Genomic DNA, 20,122 nt, shown 5'->3' on the forward strand with positions numbered 1-20,122 from the left:
AAAAATGAAGAATAAGAATCCTTCGTCCTTGGTGATTCCGGTCAGTTCGAGAGGAACGAGCAAAAAGGACGAGGCAATGATTCTCGCTGGTGCTTTCTAGCAATTATCGCGGGTCGGCAAGTAGATTACGACGAGAAACCGCGTACCTCTGGGTATCTATACACCTTTTCGACCTAGATCGCGAGATATCTATCCGCGACAGGAAATCCGGCCCCTCTGAAACGCGCCGCGCATACTTCTCGTTTGGAATATCTGTCGCAGGAATTCTGTTGTAAAAATTAAATCGATCGATTAACTTCACAAAAGTGGGAAAGGAAGTAACAGTGACGCGTAATAAGAATCTCGCGTGTCACTCTCAATCGTGATTGTACTTCAAACAGCACGATATATTATTCAACTCATTCTTTCAATTAACTGGATAGTTCTCTCGTTACAGATGTTTCCTCGCATCGTGCATAATTGAGATTCGTATCGTCGGTCTGTTTCATTCCTTTACTTTTTGTGTAACGCGTAATGCTGCATTACACTTTTAGATCGATGCGAATATAATATAAATAATTTCTCGGAACCCAATGGGCTGAAATTACACGCGCGGCTGCGCACACAGAGAGGAGATTTTCTCCATTAAAAATTCTATCGCGCGGGATCTCTCGCGGGCTGGAGTTAGAAATTGCAGATGTGGCGTGCGGAGCGTGTCTTCTGTAAGGCCGTAATGCGTAGCACGTGTGCGAATGAAAGCGAGAGAGTTTCCCGCGCGGCGGGCGCCTCGGGAAACGCCGGGATTCAATCAACGATTCGACAAACAAGGCTAAGTCAATCGAGCGCAAAACGAGGAAGCGGTCTTGGCGATCTTCCTCACGTTTCCCGGCAAAAATAATCACGCCAAAAGTGGCCAGAAAGTTCACGTTTTTCACTACGTAAGTCTTTATCAACAATTAAATTGACAAACAGCTGGATATATTGCAAAATGACGATGGGATAATTCGATCCTTTATATTTAAATTTAAGACGCAGATTTCATATTTTGCGTTATCCAGAATCGACGCTAAAATTGCAAATATTTTTATTGCACAACGAAAAGAAATGGTAAAAGTCATAAATTGAAAGCAAAACACGCACACGATTATACTAATTAGGACATGCTAATTAAGAGATATCTACGTACTCAATGACGTTGAAGTGAGAGGAATAATGTTAGAGATACAAAAAGATAATTTAGATAGAAATAAATATCGGAATATTTTGTAAGGATACGTGCTTTTAATACACGTATTTCAAATCTAAATTAGCAAATTTGCGTCATTTGTTCAGTCGTCGCATAATTCCGATCGGAGCGCGATCGACTGCGGTTTCGGCCGCGTGTTTTCGTCAACGACAAATATTCACGATATCGCACAAATACAAACGGCGACTCTCAACGGAGACGATTGGCCCGTTTTTAGAGCCGGAGCCGGAGCTAAAACTCCGCGGGACGTGAATTCGCAACGGATCGCTAGGTGTTATCATCCGCCCATTCGTACGGTAATTGCGGCAACAAATGACACGCTGCGGCGAGTTTCTCGCGACCGACGATTTCCTCGCTCCGCGCTGGAAAAAGGCGGGCGTTTCTACCGCGGAAAATTGGCGCGCCGTGAGTACCGAGAAAACCGGCACGGCGCACAATGGCACGTTAATTTGCAACTTTCTTTAATCGTTCGGCCTTTTTTCAGAGGCACCTCAACTCGTCGTTGAGCGGCAATTATGCAGCGATTATCGTTCGCGCAGTGTACATTTATTTTCATTGCATTCTCTTGCTTTTCGAATATTGATTAAGGATTTAATTGTTGGATACGTGCCGTTGACTTTCCACGAGAAAGTGCATTGTTTAGCGTTAATTAACAACGTTAAAATCAAAAGCGGTCGTCAGTTTTTTATATCTGCTCCAAATAATAACGTATAATTAAATTAATTAAATTAACTTTGACGTATAATTAAAATTGCAGCCGTTGTGTTCTTGTTGGAAAGATACAAATGTATTATTTATCATATGAATAAGCGTAATAGATTTATTAGATTTCTAAGTTGGAATTTTCTCTTAAGCTTATTACAGATATATATACTTATATTATTTATAAGTTTTTGACACGACGTGAATATATTATGTAAATATATTATCTCGATTTAGTAAAAACGTAAATAACTTGACGATTAAATTAATAACACTAGCGTGTTTTTTGAACGTAAATGAAATTACTAAAAAAAGGTCTGAGAGCCGAAAGAACCGAACGACTTACGTGTACGTAATATAGAATGAGAGCGAAACAGCGGAAGAAAAATAGGATGTAAATTTAAATTGTTTGACTAGGAGACCTTTGTGTATGCGTAAGCATATAGTTATATAGTGAAAGCCGGTATCTCTCGAATCGGGCAAAAATATTGGAGAAACTGGTTGAAATCAGTTTATGCATAGGCGGTCGCGCATAATGTTGCATATGCAACCTGTTATTACGTAATGTCGCCCCGCGACACTTAACTAAAAATATAAATCCCCCAAGGAAGATAAAAAAAAAAATAGAGGAGAAGAAAAAGTGAATTGCCGCGGCCACGACTGTCCGTTCGACTGGTGAGCGATCGAACTCAGAAGCGGTCGCGTTCGCAGAAAAATCCGGTTTTCTCATTTCCTCCCGAACTTTCACTTCTTCCTCTTTTCGCCTCTTCCAAAATTAGGTGTGTCCCCTTTGCCTAATTGCGCTGAAAATAATCTGCGGAACGCCTACTGGCGAACGAAGACTTTCAGGAGAGACGACCGGTCGTAAGATCCCGCGACAATTTCGAAGTCCTTCGATATAATCATCGAGTCGAACGAGAACCGGTCGGACTGCATTTTGTTAAATCCGCCGGCTTTTCTCTCTCGAATACTCTCGATACGCGACGATCCATTTAACTCATTATCCCCGAAGAAGGCCGCGGATAAGAAGCGCGAAAGAATGACCAACCTGTAGCTCGCGTCTGCCTGCCAACGGTTTATCCTCGCGATCGATCCTCGATTTCTCTCTCTCTCGCGTTCGACGATCCTTGCCAGCGGGTCTCTTTTCTCTCTGCGAGCCAGGCGTTATCACTTCAGCAGGATCTAGCGGTACCCGCGGACACGCGGGTCTTCGCGCATGTTAACGCACGCGGATGGTCGCACGCACCGAAAGTCATGCTGTCCTGGGGAGACGTGAGTCTCTCATCGTCGGGCGGGACGCCGATGACGACGATCGATCATCGATTCCGCCGCCGTCGCCGCGGGTATCCCACCGAAAAACCGACGCACAGCGAACTGGCACTTTCTCCCGCCGCCGCCGGCCGCGCACACCACGCACTTCGCGCGCCGCGAAGTCGCGAAAACGCAAAACGCGTTTTTTCTTCCTACGCGAGAAATTCGTGCCGCGACGCGGGGAATTTACTACATTCGAATAAACTCAGTTATTATGTAAATTGTAGCGGCGGTAAAACGCCGGAAGGACCAACTCTCCGGCCTGCCTTCGCGTTCCCGGAAACAGTTAAAACAGATTTGAAAAAGATAAATTTCTTCTCTCTTTGTTTCTTTAATCCCAGCATCCGTTTAACGGTGCGATATTTTTAGGGGGTATCCGTTGCGAGTTTTATACGCGTCATTCTTACATCGCGTCTCGATTTGGTTCCCCTCAAATTTTATTACGAAGTACGACCTGAAGGAATGTTTTTGTCGCGCCAAAATTTCGGAGCACACGTCGAATCTTTTTATTTTTCTCTTTCTTTCTTTTTTTTTTCTTTGCACCGATCACACGCCAGGATCCGAGTCACCGTGTGCTCGAACCGACGGACAATCCCGGATTAACGTCGGACTCGGTCAACCTCGCTCCGTGGAAGCGATCGTCAGACTGAAGTCGTCGCACCGACTGGTAAGAGTACGTGCATGGGTTTCTTATCCCTTCTGTTAGCACGAGATCCCCTCTTTCTCTTTCTCCTTCGTCCATCAAAGCCTTCTCTCGTTCTGGCACCGCTATCTTGCTTGAAATGCCGGATCCATCAGGCAAATCGGTAATTTTTCGGAAATGCGTGTACACAAGCCTTATTTTATTTATTTCGAAAAAAATAGCTTGATTTCCCGAGAAAAAATTTGAAAAAAATTGGATTATTTTTCAGAAAATTCTCACGCGAAAGAATGTCGATTTGCAATGCATGGAGGATTTTCACTTTTAGTTTTTATTTCATTTAATATGTATTAGCTTACTTTGCTTTCATTCTATTTTCCTTTCAGCTCATGCCGGATTCTGTGCATCGGACTCCGTTTTGGATCCACGGAAGGAAACACGCTCCCTGACTGTGTTGATCGCTCTAGACTTTATTCACTTCTAAAGCTAATAAACTACGATTACTTGCTGCTAGTGCTGACCGTGTCTCTGCTAATTCCACTGCATTTAAGTCCAACAAAATTCCTATCATTCCTCGTCCCTCATTCGTCAAAATTCACTACATGTACTTATATATTCTCGTGTCTGACTATTTAAGTCCTTTTCTTTCACTTTACGTTATGCTTTCTTGCGACGAATTATCTTTTGCTACAAAGTGGTAACATTGACCCCTCATCATTTTCTTTTTACGCTCCTCAGAACTGCATGACTTCAAAATCAGATCTCCTACATAAGCAATGAAATTATTATTATTATTATTATTATTAGTATCTGTTCGTTACGCAACGGCGATTCTCACGCGTTTTTCACAAACGTTTCGTGCCCGCGTAACGCAGAACATAAATCATAAATCGTCGTTTACGAGCCGCCGCAGCGCGGCAATAATTACTCTAACGAAAAAAGTACGAAGCGGCCGCGTTATGCGCCTTCTCGAGGGCAGAGTTCAGTTCACGGGGTCGTTCGCGAAACGGGCGGGCATTAACGTCACTCTCGATGGACATTGCCGAAATTGCGCGCTCACGAACGGCACTTTCGACGGTCTTAATCACTGCCCTGTCAACGCTTCAAGGGAAAGGCTCAGAGAAATATGACTGAGTCGCTGCAATCCTCGTATTCGTACACTGCCTAATCGTCTTTTAATATCGCGATTGCTAAATAATTCGTCCGAAATATTCTTCCTCACGACGATCCTTAGATAACTACCGCGCGCGTTATTATATGTAGTGTCTGTATAACGCTGACTGGATTTTCAATTTCATAAGAAACGTTCGGCTCTGGAGAAGAGAATTATTTTCGGCCATGATGAGCATAACCGTATGTAAGTGTTTTAATATAACGTAAAAAAGTATAATGAGAAAATACGCACGTGAGCACATATTCGTTATGCTTTATTATATGGGAACCGCATTGAGCATTGAAATTAACTGTGCCGATTATGGGAACGGCTCGTAGCGGTGCAGTGAAATGGAAGTGTAACAGACAGACAGACAGGCAGACAGACGGGAGTAAGAGGTCCGCAAGGAGCCGAGAATCAACCGAGAAAAGTGCGAGGGAAAAGTGAGCTGGGCGACCTTCGCGACAATTCACTTACCTACCTTCCGTCCGATCTCTCGAATCCAGCTCGTTCTTTACAGTTGTCCAGTTTTTCGTGAATGCTCCTTTTATGTCTGGCCTGGGGCGCGGGGAATAGCTTCTGCGATCAGTACCAAAAATAGCGTCGTCATGTCTTATAATTGCAGATGGAAAGTCTACCTGAAAATTCATAAAAGAAATGAGCTAATCAGTTTTTTATTTCTAACGAAAAATAGAAGAACAAAAATTATCGCTTTTAATATAAAACAAAGAATGAAGATTACCATTTTGAACATAAATGCATTATTGTATTCGGAAAAGAAGAAAAGAAAGAAAAATCTCATGAGAATTGAGAAAATTCCCAACTGAAACTATTAAATGCGAGTATTTCAAAACAACGTAGGGCGATAAGTTTACGTTACGATAGAAAAATTGTAATTTTGCGCATTTTATAATAAAAACCATTTAAATACCGTATCCATATTGTAGACAAAGAGAAAAAGAGATCAAGATATAAAAAATGGGGGCGAGAGACAAAAAGGAAGCAAAAGAGAGATTGATTTTGAAGATATAAAACCCAAAACCGTAAAATAAATTAAGTGATTTGAATAGAGATCGGGAAAGATATATATTTGGAACTTATAAAGCAACTATTTGCTTCGGCAGCTCGCGACTCTTTCGGTTATTAGCGCGATATTTTTCAAGATGATTAGGGTAAACTCGGGTAAGATGGCCATAGTTTTTTAAAATGCAATAAACATACATTTATTTTTGTTATATTTTAACAGTGTTTGGTATATTCCTTCACTGAAGCTTAAAGTACGTAAAACTATAATATCGAAATTAAGAAGAAAACACTTAACATAAATTTTATATTATCAAAGTATTACAACGTATGCATTGGCCATCTTATCTGACTTTTAAGGAAAAGATGGCCATAGCAGAAAAGATAACCATAGTATTTTTAAATAAATAGTGAAAAATAGAAATACAAATTATAGGTTAAATTACAATTTACATAGCTTAATTATGTGTGTAACGTTGATTACGGCAGCTTAACTATAATTTATTTAATGTTATAGCAGCTTTTAGCGGACACATGAAAAACTTTGCAGGCAGTCGAAAGTAAAAATATGATATAATATTCACAATATTGTTATTTCGAATAGTGTACGCACATAAACTACTGTAAATATTGATTATCTTTGAGAATGACTACAAAAATGCACTGTTTAGCCATTATTGGAGAAATTACAGCCATGGGCCATCTTTTCCGTATGGCCATCATACCCGAGTTTACCTTATTACAGGCATTTATTTTTTAAAATAAGTAATTCTGTGAACCACAATAATAATAAATAATACGAAATAAATTCACATCGTTGTCAAGTCTTAACGATTCATACATTTGCGTACCAGGTCTTCAACTCCTATAATTAATCAATATTTCTAATTTATCTGTCTTAAAATCACGCATTCATGGTCATCTTCATAAGATCTCCTCGCAAGTTTTTCCCGAAAGAGAAAAATCGAGTCTCTCTTCATTTCCGCTTCCCGGATTCTTATTTACCGAAGTTAGGTCTAAGGTGGAGTGTTGGCTCAACGAGAGGAATAACCTGCGTTCTCAAGTCTCGCGAGTCCAACATCGTCACCGTGCTGGCGGGATATTTCTTCTTCTCCTCCTTTTTTCCCCCCGCTTCTCAACACGTACTTCTCCAATAATCGCGGGTGTCCGCCGATCTTTCTCCGTGGTTCTCGGCGGGCGCAGAAAATCGAGCGGTCGGTGTATACGCGGCGCGGCGGCGTGCTCAGCGCTAAACCTGGCAGTCGCAGCTCGCAGAGAAAGGCGGCCACCCACCGGCTTACACAACTCGTTGCTCCAGTTATTAGTATGTGACTCTTTTGCCGGTCGGGCGACCTGACGAACCGTGGCGTGCGACAGCTATAGGACTGTCCGGGTTCCCGTTTCTCTTTCTCTCTCTCTTTCTCTTTCAAAGACACGCGATGGCTAAATTACGGCTCCCGGGACAAAACCGCGCCGCGATCCTCGGCTCGGCTTTACGCGCTTTCGAAGCTCTACGCTCCCAAGGCTGTTACGCTTACCGCGGTCGCAACCGTCGCGCGAGCGAGCGATCGAAAGTGGAGGCATTTGCATGAAACGCCGCGTTTCGTTAATTCGCCGCGAAGACAAACGCGCGCGTTCGTTTTCTCAGAGTCCCATCGCGATAAATCAATCGGAAAGCAATCTATGTATACAATAACGTTACGAATCCATTATCGTTTCCATTTGCGTCGCAAAAATTGCGTATTATATCGCGAACGCGATTAAGAGGCGAGTTCTCTCGCCTCGTTCCTTGTTCGTTCAGTTTGCGAAAACAATTTAGATCCCTTCGGTAAAGCATTGCGGTGACGTTAAATAACGAATAATTGATGATGTTGGACGGGCCATAATTTCGCTCGTTAAACTCCGATTTATCAACCGATAATGCCGTCCCCGTAACGAGATTGTTACTCGTCGCACTCGCGGAACCTGTTCCAGAAGACAATTTCAAAGGATCCTTGAGCGACTTGCGCTCGATTGTGATCGGAATGATCTACAATGGTGCGATATTACGCCACTGCGTGCCTGCCTACCGCACGTTTCCGGTTGGCATGAGATTGTCCGTTACGCATAACGTTCCTTTCGTAACGACTCAATTCTCCGCCTTTTTTGTCGGCCCGCTAATTCAGACTTTTAATATGCGACAAGAATCGATTTGTTGATCGCGGACCGCAGCGGTCGACGAGAGAAACCGGAAAACGCACATTCACGAGCACGATCATCATTCTTCTCGGGAACTTGCGAAATACATTCGTCGGCGTTTACGGATCCTTCTGTGCTCCGATCTCGCGATGATCTACGGCGTGGATCACAACGTTGGGCAACCAACTCGCGATACGTTACGCCGTTACGTAAAAGCGTAATTGCTGTCTATCGTTCAGAGTGTAAAATATTATAAGGCCGTTTTACGAGCGAATCCGAAGAAAGTCGACGGAGTCCTGCAGAAATGTTCGAATCCGCGGAGGACGCCTGGGAACTTTCGCGGAGGGTAAAAAAGGAGTGTCTTTCATGGCTTCGTGAAAATCTAACGGTTATTTATCCCCGGCGTGAAACGAGTCCGACTATGATGATGAACGCTCGCTTCACGGTATCGCGATTAAACTGACGATTCTAATGAGTACCATGATGTTTATAATGATTAATAAATTCAGCTTTACCTCAGGCAAACTAAAACGCGAACGTTTGCCATGCAAGGAATAATTACAGCGAAAGCAGATCGATGCTAATTTTAATTTTTTTTTTTTTTTTTCCCCAAACGTTTTATAATGTTTTTGTTTCGCGCATAAAATTTACGAGAAAAGAAAAATCTGCAGAATGTTAGTTCGCACGAGTTTCAGTTTGTTATATGTTCCTTAATTGCACGAGCTGCGTGTAAAAGAATTTTACAGCGGAGGGATTAACGTCACACCGCGTAATTACCGGGTAGTCTCTGAGTTATTCATGGTCCAGCTAATAGCGACGTTTTCAACCCCGCGTTTCGCCGAGATCTCTTTTTAGGGGATTTCGCGCGGAGATGTAATACCAAGGAACAGCGCGTTTGCGTGTTTTCTATTCTATAACATTTCCCGTCGTGAAATCCCACATGCTCGATACCTTCAACGCGTGCTCGTCGACGATTTTGCGATACTCATACACCACATAAATTTCGTAAAAAGTTCTAGAAATGACATTTTTCTTTCGACCAGCCAGCCAGAAATTTAGAGCTCGCGATTTAACGTTTCGAAAAGTTTGTGGAACTCAAAGACATCGCGAATACGGCACCGAGGACTGCGCGAAGAAGGACCTCAAGTTTCGTGCGGGACCAAGGATCTCAACCATGCAGGATCGTACCCGCGGTTTCAACTACAGCGAATAATGGAGGCGGTGTTCTCTATAATTTTTCTATATGAAAAGTTTTTTATCTTGCATCGGGAGCATCTGTCTCTTCAGGTCTTTTTTGACGAACATATCGCTCATTTATCACATTTTACAATTTTCGCGGAACGTGTATTTACGCTCAAGTATGTTTAGACACGTAATATCTGCGTACGCTCACTAGCGGAAGGAGAGGACGATAGAGAGGACGATGAGTATCGCGCGATGTTAGTCTTAAACGAGCAAATAGCAAAATCCGTGAAATCTCGCTCGTTAATCTCGCTAGTTGCATACAATTTTTACTACGGGCGCCGTTTGTCTGCCTGCGAATCTACAACATCTGGCAAATGTCGCGAACGCCCTGATATTATCTGAATCGTATATCACTGACGAAACTGTCTGGGATACGCACTGACAGATGTACGTAATTGCCTAAGCACAGCCTTTAGGCGAAAATTGTCGAAAAACATTTGCGGTGTCTCATCAAAGGTGTCCTATTACACCAGAGCCCCCTTACATTAATTAGCCCAAGGCCGTTCCCGGGACAATTCAATTTGAGTTAGAAAGGAAGAGAAATATTAAACAAAACTAAGTAACTTTTGTCCTTAGCAAAAACATTTAAAAAAAATTATTATTTATCACAACGCTTTTTAATGTTATAATTTTTATAGAACGAGAGGCGGAGAAAGTAAAATTTTAAATAAAATTTCTATTAAAGTCTACCAGCAAATCTGACTTTATCATTTATCTTTCTCCTTATTCGCCTCGTCAGAAAATCTTTATTTTTAATAAAAGAATTGATCTTCCTTGCCAGGAAAAATCAACTCAAATTCCGTGAAAAAATATTGCGAGAGAAAACTACCGTATATATAAATACGTGTGTAAATATGTTTCAGACTTGGAGCTCGTGCGAGAACGACCGGCGGAATCAATTTTCCTTGATTCCGCGACGGCGGCGACGACGATTTACTTCAAGGTTCAGGGGGAGAGAGCGCATTTACATAAGGAACCCGTGCGCTCGCGATATACGTCCAGAGACAGACCGGACAATTGGATTTGGAAATCGCGCGCACCACGCCTACGATTAATCAGGCGGGGGCCACCTTGAACTCGAGCCACGTTATGATTAACGACATAAAACCGCTCTAATTGGCCTCCACCGGCCGGACAGCGCGTTAACAACATTTGGAACGCGCCAACTGTTCGCGCCTCAGCATAAGTGAATTTGCGATCACAGAATGCAGCTCCGCGACGCGAAAATTAATAGTCAGAATCAGAAAATAAAAGGAAAACTCGCATAAGATCTCGTTGGGAGATGAAATTGCGAGACATGTATTAAAAAATATAATTTTATAATTATTTTAATTTAATTAAACTTTAGGTAATTAACGCGTGTTCCGCTGTATACTGACGAAATAAACCCTGATACAACTAATTTTGACAATATTAAATTGGAAACTTTAACTTCGCCAGTAAATAATTAACAATAAAGATTTTTTATTTGACCTAACTGGTCATCTTTATTATTTATAATTGTCACGACGTTTTTATCCTTGGTTTTGGTTCTTTTCAATCGATATAACTTTCATACTAATAATAAGTATATCACTGTGAAGAATTAAAAAAAAAAGGATGCTTTATATCAGTATGAAAAGGATCAAAACCAAGGATCAAAACGTGACAATTATAATTAATAAAGATTATCAGTTAGGTCGAATAAAAAATCTTTTTTGACAATATCAATTTCAACGTCAAATATATAATACGGCTGCGTGAGTTTGTGTGCGATCGATAATGCAAATAATTTTAAAATTATTATATTGATATTAATATATTATTATATTATATTAATATTAATATATTATAATAATTTGTATATAATGATCCATTGTCCAGAAGTTAAATTTTTAAGCGAAAGCAGCCTTGATAGATCTAAATCTAAATATAACACGAGCAATCACGGTTGTCACGATGTGTCGCATTCCTCAGTGACGCCCCGTGACAGGTTTCGATCGAGTAGCCTTCACGCAACGTAGGACGTCCGGGAGAAGGACAACGTAATTTTTACGACTTACACATTCTACCCCAGAGGAGTACCGGCGTCTGGTCGCGTCCAGTTCGCGCAATCTGGGGCGCCCACGCTGTACGTCATCGTGTTCCTGAGTCACCGGTCACCGGGCTAATCGACACTTTCAGTCGTCTGCCATCCGAGAAGACCCCCCTCGCGGAGGATAAAAGGCTAGACGATTAGCTGCTGATGGTGAAATCGCTGATCAATCTTTTACATTACGCGCAAACTAAAAAAAACCAGTCTTGGTTTCATTTTTAAATCTTCAAGTATTTACAGAAAAAGAAATTACTAACCGTTAAGCCCACTGACTGTTAATTATGTCAAAATCATGTCATAAATAAATGCAATCCCGCGACGCGAAGACTGACTTTGTTATATACTAGCTGCCGGTGTAAATTAACTTCGACGTAATTAACTCTCGACGTCTCATTAGCGGGATGGTTCGGTTTAAACACGCCGACGGGAAGCCATGCAAGTATCTACGCATAAAAATTGCTGAGTTAACTTGAATGTCAACGTAATGTCTCTGGCATGATCAACGAGACTCGTGAGTCACTAAAATGGCTCACTTAATGGAAGTAATCGCTGTCAATCATTTTGCATAAACCGCGTTCAATCAAGCGGCCGTAAATCTTTCTTTGGCAATGCTAAAGTCGGGACACGCTAAAAAAAAACTGTAACGCCATGCAAATCGTGCTGGTCAACTAGACGCAAGAAAATCTAATGACTGCTGCTAATTGCGATGTAGAGCGGTACATAGAACGTATAACTGCGCCTGTGTGCTTAAAAGTAATATAAAATTTAGATAAGAAGATTTTATTAACAATCTTAATGCTATATTAATACATTCCACTTGTATAATATATATCTTGTTCATAAATATAAATATCACTGTGCACTGGTAGCGTGCTTTTCTCGTCTTTAAGATGGATCAGAACATAAAGAATGCTTATAAAATGCTCGTCAAGAACAAACACACCTCATACGAGTCTGATCACGTGACTATTTTTTTTATCTCAGCTTCCTTGTTCCTCATGTCAATGACGACCTGCGAATTTCCATACGTACAACAGTTATAGATATGCAAACGTGTTTAATAAATTCTTAATATTGAAAAAATATATAAAAATCTATCTACTTACTTTCCCTGGAAGTATATCTTCGGAAATGGACCGCAAAGCGTCGTTGACTTTGTGCATACCAGCGATCAACGAATAAGACGGTGCAATGAGCCCTTCTTCAAGGAATTGTAGGACATCGTCTCCCGCTTGACTAATTTTAAAACGAACGAAAAAATGAAATGTTTGTCAATCGGCAACGAAAGAAATTACAAATGTATGGCATACCGATATATATCAGGCTTCTTCTTTTTGTATTCCGCAAGATTAAAGCCAGTGATGCTGAAGGAACCTTTCTGCACCTCCGAACGATTGTCCGTCACGGTCGCCGCAGTGCCAGCTATGATCACGCGCCCTTCATGACAGAGGCTACAAGTGAATGCACCGTCCTACGTTAAGTTACGGGTATTTCAAAATAGAAACTGTGTACCTTCGCGAGACAAGTGATGCACCACCACAGCGAAACTGTCATTGCGCAACAAGTCCTTTAACGTTGCGTCTTTGTAGATATCGGTAAAGCTAAAAATATTACTGTCAATATACTTCCGTATCTTACTTGATCGAGATCCATACAGTCTTAATCTGTCAAAAGTTTACTTATATATCAATAAATTTATTTACGACTCACCAACTCAACATTTTCTTGAAATACGCTCCATCTTCGTCATCGAAGATAGCTTTGATGTCTCGTTCGGCTGCGATATCTTCTATCTGGTTCAACAGCTTCTTGTTGCTGTATTTGAGAGCCGCAAATGCTCCCATATCTCGAGCTCGATCGGCCCAGTTTTCTGTGGCGCAAACTCCAATGACCTTTTAAAAATAATTATATTATATTTGCAACATCTCCTGCATTCAATTTTCTCCTTTATTTATCAATATCTTAGAAGGAAAATAATCATGATATGCCATGGCATAAGTAAGAAGAAAATGAATGAATTAAACCACCTTAGCTCTGAAAACATTTGTTGCAAGATCCACAGCTGCTAGGCCAATGCCGCTTACGCCGACGTTTATTAGAATCATGTCATCCTCGTTGAGCTCAACTTTTCTTTCTAATGCGACTAGCGCAGTAATATAGCTGTCTAAGGTACTCGCCAGATCCGCAGAGCTAGCTGATTTCATAGAAGGTACCTTCCATATATCCTACGTACGAAAAAGATCATTATTAGAGAATTTGTATCATCAAACATTTCAGAAAATTCCAGTTCCGAATGTATATTTTACCCCAACTTCTGCCAAGCACTTCTCAGCCAAGCCTCCATATCGCTCCTTGTTAAGAGCAATGACCTTATCGCCAACCTTATAGCCGTTTTTTTCTGCCTCTGCGCCAATTTCCACCAGCTTCCCGACAAACTCATGACCGAGAATCATCGGCAATTTCGGTTCGAACGTATACAAGTTCTGACTGAGAAGCGCATCGGAGACGTTCAAAGCGCAATAGTGAACATCAATGAGAACCTAAGAAAATTAACCAGTTATCATTGAATCTATATGCAATCTCTCAATATTATTGACATTTAGGTACAAAACATCAGAGAATAAAGGGAAATTAACTGCAATTGTTATTGATACACAATCTCAGTATCATTGACATTTAAATACAAGATATTGATTATAATTATATTATATTTAATTTCTGCAAGATAAGCTTTCAATCGGGTTTTATGCCTACTTCGGTCTCCCGTGTTCTCCTGGGCGACTCTAGATTCTCTATTACGAGAGGACTGGAAAACTCTTTTAGCAATGCGGCTTGAATTTCCCCCGGCTGCGGAGCTGGCGCGCAGCTGTTCGTAGATTCCACTTTTTCCGCAGTGTTGCTAAACCTCCTCGCGACGATAATCCGCAATGGCAAGCCACTCAATCTGCACCTGCTTAGTTTCGCGAGAATTCGGCATCCTATCGTAATCGTAGATGACATGTCGCTATTACTGCCATTAACCTAACCTATAACCTAGGCGTCAAGCGTCAAACGTGAGCAAGCGCGACGTCTGCGGCGCGCGACTAAACTAAAAACAATGAAGAAAATTATAAATTAAATTAATAAAATAAATAAATAAATAATAATAAATAATTAATAATAATAATAATAATAATAATAATAATAATAATAATAATAATAATTAATAATTAAATTAATTTATTTAATTATATTAAATTATAAAAAGTTAACAGAAACGTTTATTCTATACAGTAATTAGTACTACTGTTTAAGTAAAGTTTTTTACAATGTTTAGTACAATGCGACGTCATTATTTCGCGTTTTCTATTCAAAGTCAAACAACGCGATTATAATTGATTATAATTATTATTAACATATATGTAAGGGGGTATCGCTATTAGAAAAACGCTATTTTAGAAAATGTATGTAGCTTCCAGACTATTAATAAAATACTAATTATTATAAAAAAATTAAAAGTATTAGAAATAATTAAAAATTAATAAAAAATTATATATTTACAAAAAGGTAATAACAAATAAAAATGATACTGTTTGAAAAATTATGTAGGTAATTGTATGTCTTGCATTTTGCATCACATTTGATATTTTTGATTGATCAGATCAATTGGTCACTTAAGTTTGATTTCTTCCAAATCGCTTTGTAAAAATATCTACGGACTCATTAAGATTATTTTTACGCTTTTCTATCAGATTTACAATGTTTGCCAAAGAGTTTGGATTATGATAAAAATAAGTTTCTACGAATCTTTTCACCTGAAACATATTAGAATGTTAAAGATGTTTATCATTAATATGTAGTATAAATTTATTTTTATGCAGCCATGAAAATATATGCAATAAATAAAATGATGAAAATGGGGGTTGTAAATAATATTAAACTTTAAAGAATAAACAGAAATTTTTATTCTATACAGTAATAAATACTGTTTAAATAAAGTTTTTAGGGCAATGCGACGTCATTACTTCATGTCTTTTATTCAAAGTTTAGCAACGATTAAAATTATAATTATAATTAAAATTTAAGTACATTATTAGCAAATAATACTATTACATAATGTCTACAAAGTATTATAAATTCAATTTAAAAAATTTATTCGCATGAGCTCTATATCAAATGTAATAAAACTAAGTGCGTTTATAAAAAGTATTTTACGAAGGATATCAAACAGCATCAAGTCTATTTTTTAATTACAGAACAGTAATATGTCTTATTATAACAGTATAACAATAATATGACATATAAATATATTTAATTACAGAACAGCATTGTCACAGAAAATTTTATCAATATAGCTTCCTGTAGATTTAATTCCGAGGAGGGAAGGGTATTAATGTATGTATATGTATCACCCTATGTATGTATGACGATTCGCTTCTTTCGTAAGCGTACAGTAAAAAATCGTATACATAGCGCATAAGACATAAGACACTTGTGAGATTTATTTTGAAACGTTTTGAGAAAGTCTTCAAAAGGTATTTTGTTTGGCGCTCACATTGTACATATTAGTTAATAAGTTAATTCCCTCGCATTAATAGTTGTATTAGTCAATAAGTCAATATTACGTATAATATGTTACCGTCGGTAAATTCAAATTCGCGTTTGATGACTCGCGCGGAACGTTGGCAGATCGCGATCTATACTTTTGTCAATTTTCGCGCGACTCACCCGAATCGTGCTGCACGCCCGCGGGTGGCATTCCCAATTATATTTATTAAATTTTGTTTTGGTGTGGGAAGGAAATAGTATATTGTGTTACAAGTGTTGTAAGATGGAAATTGGACGTGCGGAGTGGACGCACGAGCCGGAGGCGAGTGCGATCACCCGCACGTCCAATTTTCAACTTAACACACGTGTTACACACCCTATTTTATGTGGCAAGTGCCTGGAAAGTGGTCTATCACGCACGCGTAGCGTGCGTAATAAGGCACTTTCCATGCACGTGTTGCATAAAACATATTTACCTTCTCGACCTTCTATGACCAATTTTGTAAGCTTTATATCTCATTTATTGTTAGTATCAAGCGCTGAAACAGACCAGTTATACAATGGCCACGAAACTAAAAGACAAATCAAACATATGGAACCTCTTCACATTGAAAGAAACCAAAGCGACCTGCAAAACGTGCAATACGTCAATTGCACATTATATATATATATATATAATATATATATATATATATACATATATATATTATATATATTATATATATAGTATGTATGTATGTGTACAGTATACACATGTATAATATATTTATATATATGCCTTTATACATAATATATATATAAATATATATGTATATATATATATATATATATATATATATATATATATATATACATACATACATTTTGTACACACGCGTGCGCGCACGATGCTTGTCTGTTGTATATCGCTTTCAGAATATCAACTAGTAGAAAATCTAACAGACAAATCAATACTTGAAATGGTATAATAATATTATACTCGTCAACAACGCCTACTTTCTCTTCTCAAATCTATAAATATTTCCTTATCCGTCTTTGATTTCATCACTTGAAGTTTCACTCTTCATCAGATTCTGAGCTTGAATAAGACCTGCAATTATACAAGAAGTGATTAAAAAAGTAAAAAATGTAATAGAGGAATTAATATTTAAAATAACACAATTATGCATTACTCGTCAATAACGTCCTTCTTTTTTTTCTTAAGTTAAAAGAAACGTGGCCACCAGATTCTCAGCTTGGACGGGACTTGCAAATTATACAAAGAATTAATTATTAGAGACGTAAAAAATGAATTAGAACAGTTAGTATTTCAAGTGTTACATATGTTATTAAGCATATTATTCAATTATTAGGCCAAAACATTTATTTTTATAGAATTCAATTTTTTTCAATGGTAAGTATTATCAATACTTAAATTTAGTGTTTTCAGTACAATATTTACATTTATAATATATAAGTTTATATTTATGATATATTTGCGCCTTGTACACGTAAAATTCGAGTTTCTACAACTTATTGTTGAAAGATGAAATATAGTGTACAATGCAAATCACTTAACGTTCTTTCCTTATTTTATCGTAAAATATAAAAGTAAATATTTACTTCAAAAAACACTATGAATATGATAAATTTACGAAGTATGTGTACAGGGCATTTAATAATAGATTTAATAATATATTTATATATATAAAAGTGCGCGTGGATAGGTAGAACGAAATAAACTAAATAAAAATGTTCTCTAGCAGTTTTGTTCTTTTCACAATATAATTAATGAAAAATTATTTAATAAGATCTATGAATGCGCATGCATCGCCGTAATTCAGTGGCGAATGTAAATGCGTTGCGAGGAAGAGTTAGTTCAGCTTTACGTGCCGATTGCAAATGTTATGTGCGCGACAAGACATTGATAGAAGAGCGCTTTTAATAACCATCAATGAAATATAGATTATCTCATTCGCAGATCTCTATTAATTCATTTTTAAAGTAATTATTGTATTATAAAAATCGCAAAATGGTATAAAACTTTTATATTCAGTTTAATCCAATCTCCCTGTTCACGAACTGTGTTACACTTAATATCAGATGCCATATTTCAATTTTTAAAATAATAATTAAGATATATATATATATATAAAATAATAATATAAATATAAGTAAAATTATAATATAAAAAACTGTACATAGTTTCTTCGATATCTGTGGATTTGATAGCAAATAAATCACAGAAAAAAGTTTGACTACATCAAATAAATGTTTTGTAGCAGCACATTAGACGCCAAAATTGTTCGCATAATGCAATTTTGTCGATAGATTATAGTGTTTGAGTCTATGTTATTTTTAAGATTTTATTACGGTTTATAATTTAAGCATATAGTGTATAATTACTCGTCATTTTTCTCCATTTCTTCTTCCTGTTGTCCAAGTAGCGGTATGCTTGTTCGTATTGTACTTTACTTGGCTCATTTAAATCCAAATTGCTGTCTCTCACTGAGCTTGGCGGCAGGTCACAGCTTGCAGATCTGTATATATACGACAGCTTTGATTAATCAAGTAGAAAAAGCGATAGAGTAAGTATAAGTATTTATTTGCATGCGCTTTTTATATAATATATTTGTCAAACTATATGGCAAATTGATTTTGTATGAGGCTCCCTTCTTAAGTCATATAATTGGATATAAATATTATAATACATGCCCCGTGATGAAAACCGGACTATTTATATTTTCATTTATTTATTATTTATTATTTTATTACTGTACCCCTACTTCATATTCATCAATATTTTATGCGTTCTTAGATGAATACTTACTTACAACGTTGTCCCGATAAGTGTTGCTTTAACTTTCTTATATCATTGTGGTGTTTTATTTCGCGGTTGCATCTTCTGCACGTCGCAACTTCGCCTTCTCTAACAAACTGGCTCCATATGTTTGCTCTTTCTACCGCAATTCTATAAATAAAATTACATTTATCAGGTGATCAATTATCAATCAAATGTCTTATTAAAACGTGCACGTCTCATTTAAAAATTATTAATGTTTTGAAATAATTGTATGTCGCTGTTTGTTTTTGTAATTTTCTAATACATTGTCTAATACGTTGGTTTTGAATGTTTGTCTAGATCTGTTATGTTATATATGTCCATAAGTATAGTATTTTAACTCTTGTTTTGGACCGATTAGAGAAAACTTTTTTACATTGACCATACGTTACGCAATTGTCAATCATGTATTATTTATGCTTCACATATTTATTAATATTTTATTTAAACGTTTTTGGTTAAATATACATATACTTACTTGCAACCTCGCGAGCGATGAATTTTTAAATTACGAACATCTTTAAAATGTGCAATTGTCGTATTGCACGTCTTACAGGTCGCTTTGGTGCCTTTTATCGTGAAGAGGTTCCATATGTTTTCTTTTAGTTTCGTGGCCATTGTATAACTGGACTGTTTCACCGCTTGATACTAAATGAGATAAAGCTTACAAAATTGGTCATAGAAGGTCGAGAAGGTAAATATGTTTTTCCTTCCCACACCAAAACAAAATTTAATAAATATAATTGGGAATTCCACCCGCGAGCGGGCAGCACGAGTCGGGTGAGTCGCGCGAAAATTGACAAAAGTATAGATCGCGATCTGCCAACGTTCCGCGCGAGTCATCAAACGCGAATTTGAATTTACCGACGGTAACATATTATACGTAATATTGACTAATACAACTATTAATGCGAGGGAATTAACTTATATGTACAATGTGAGCGCCAAACAAAATACCTTTTGAAGACCTTCTCAAAACGTTTCAAAATAAATCTCACAAGTGTCTTATGTCTTATGCGCTATGTATACGATTTTTTACTGTGTACGCTTACGAAAGAAGCGAATCGTCAAGAACACTGACAATAATTCTTTCTAGATTCTTTATTATAATGAAAAAGAAATAAAGACGAATATTACATAGTTTCTTTTGCTCAGAATTATTTCTTATATCCCGACAATAAAAGATAAGTTATATTTATCATCTATCAATAACATAAAATAGC

The 20,122-nt window shown here is 37.9% G+C and overlaps 2 protein-coding genes and 1 long non-coding RNA gene across 5 annotated transcripts in view; all 3 read right to left on the minus strand.

Moving 5' to 3' along the window:
• The window catches only part of LOC139811266 (uncharacterized), a 57,832-nt gene extending 45,645 nt beyond the window's left edge, over positions 1–12,187 (minus strand). The window contains exons 1-3 of one of the 3 annotated variants that reach the window (XM_071775435.1): positions 11,809–12,187; positions 11,520–11,741; positions 5,513–5,669 (exon numbers count right to left, since the gene is read on the minus strand). The gene's annotated coding sequence lies outside the window, so the exon portion shown is untranslated. Of the gene's footprint in view, positions 1–2,975; positions 4,055–5,508; positions 5,670–11,519; positions 11,742–11,808 lie in introns of those variants that run through there. The other 2 variants (XM_071775436.1, XM_071775434.1) reach the window with 2 other exon arrangements.
• A 118-nt stretch (positions 12,188–12,305) lies between these two features.
• On the minus strand, positions 12,306–14,586 carry LOC139811267 (quinone oxidoreductase-like protein 2). The gene is made up of 8 exons (XM_071775437.1): positions 14,306–14,586; positions 13,858–14,091; positions 13,579–13,776; positions 13,262–13,443; positions 13,064–13,152; positions 12,862–12,988; positions 12,658–12,787; positions 12,306–12,563 (listed from the first exon to the last, which is right to left on the minus strand). The coding sequence occupies exons 1-8, from the start codon at positions 14,549–14,551 to the stop codon at positions 12,510–12,512; spliced, it is 1,260 nt and encodes a 419-aa protein (XP_071631538.1). The 5' UTR covers positions 14,552–14,586; the 3' UTR covers positions 12,306–12,509.
• A 2,662-nt stretch (positions 14,587–17,248) lies between these two features.
• On the minus strand, positions 17,249–19,658 carry LOC139812186 (uncharacterized). The gene is made up of 4 exons (XR_011731829.1): positions 19,378–19,658; positions 18,888–19,028; positions 18,464–18,597; positions 17,249–17,323 (listed from the first exon to the last, which is right to left on the minus strand). It is a non-coding gene; the product is annotated as an uncharacterized lncRNA (long non-coding RNA).
• Positions 19,659–20,122: the final 464 nt, after the last annotated feature.

The sequence above is a fragment of the Temnothorax longispinosus genome, chromosome 4 (assembly GCF_030848805.1).
Source record: "Temnothorax longispinosus isolate EJ_2023e chromosome 4, Tlon_JGU_v1, whole genome shotgun sequence".
Taxonomy (NCBI): Eukaryota; Metazoa; Arthropoda; class Insecta; order Hymenoptera; family Formicidae; genus Temnothorax; species Temnothorax longispinosus.

What these genes read in the sequence shown, in the direction of transcription:
- LOC139811267 (XM_071775437.1), bottom strand. Translation starts at nt 14,551, where the DNA reads ATGTCATCTACGATTACGATAGGATGCCGAATTCTCGCGAAACTAAGC. An exon ending in CAAATGTTTTCAGAGCTAAG is followed by an intron (nt 13,444 to 13,578) that starts GTGGTTTAATTC and finishes TATTTTTAAAAG; the next exon opens with GTCATTGGAGTTTGCGCCAC. An exon ending in TTCAAGAAAATGTTGAGTTG is followed by an intron (nt 13,153 to 13,261) that starts GTGAGTCGTAAA and finishes TAATATTTTTAG; the next exon opens with CTTTACCGATATCTACAAAG.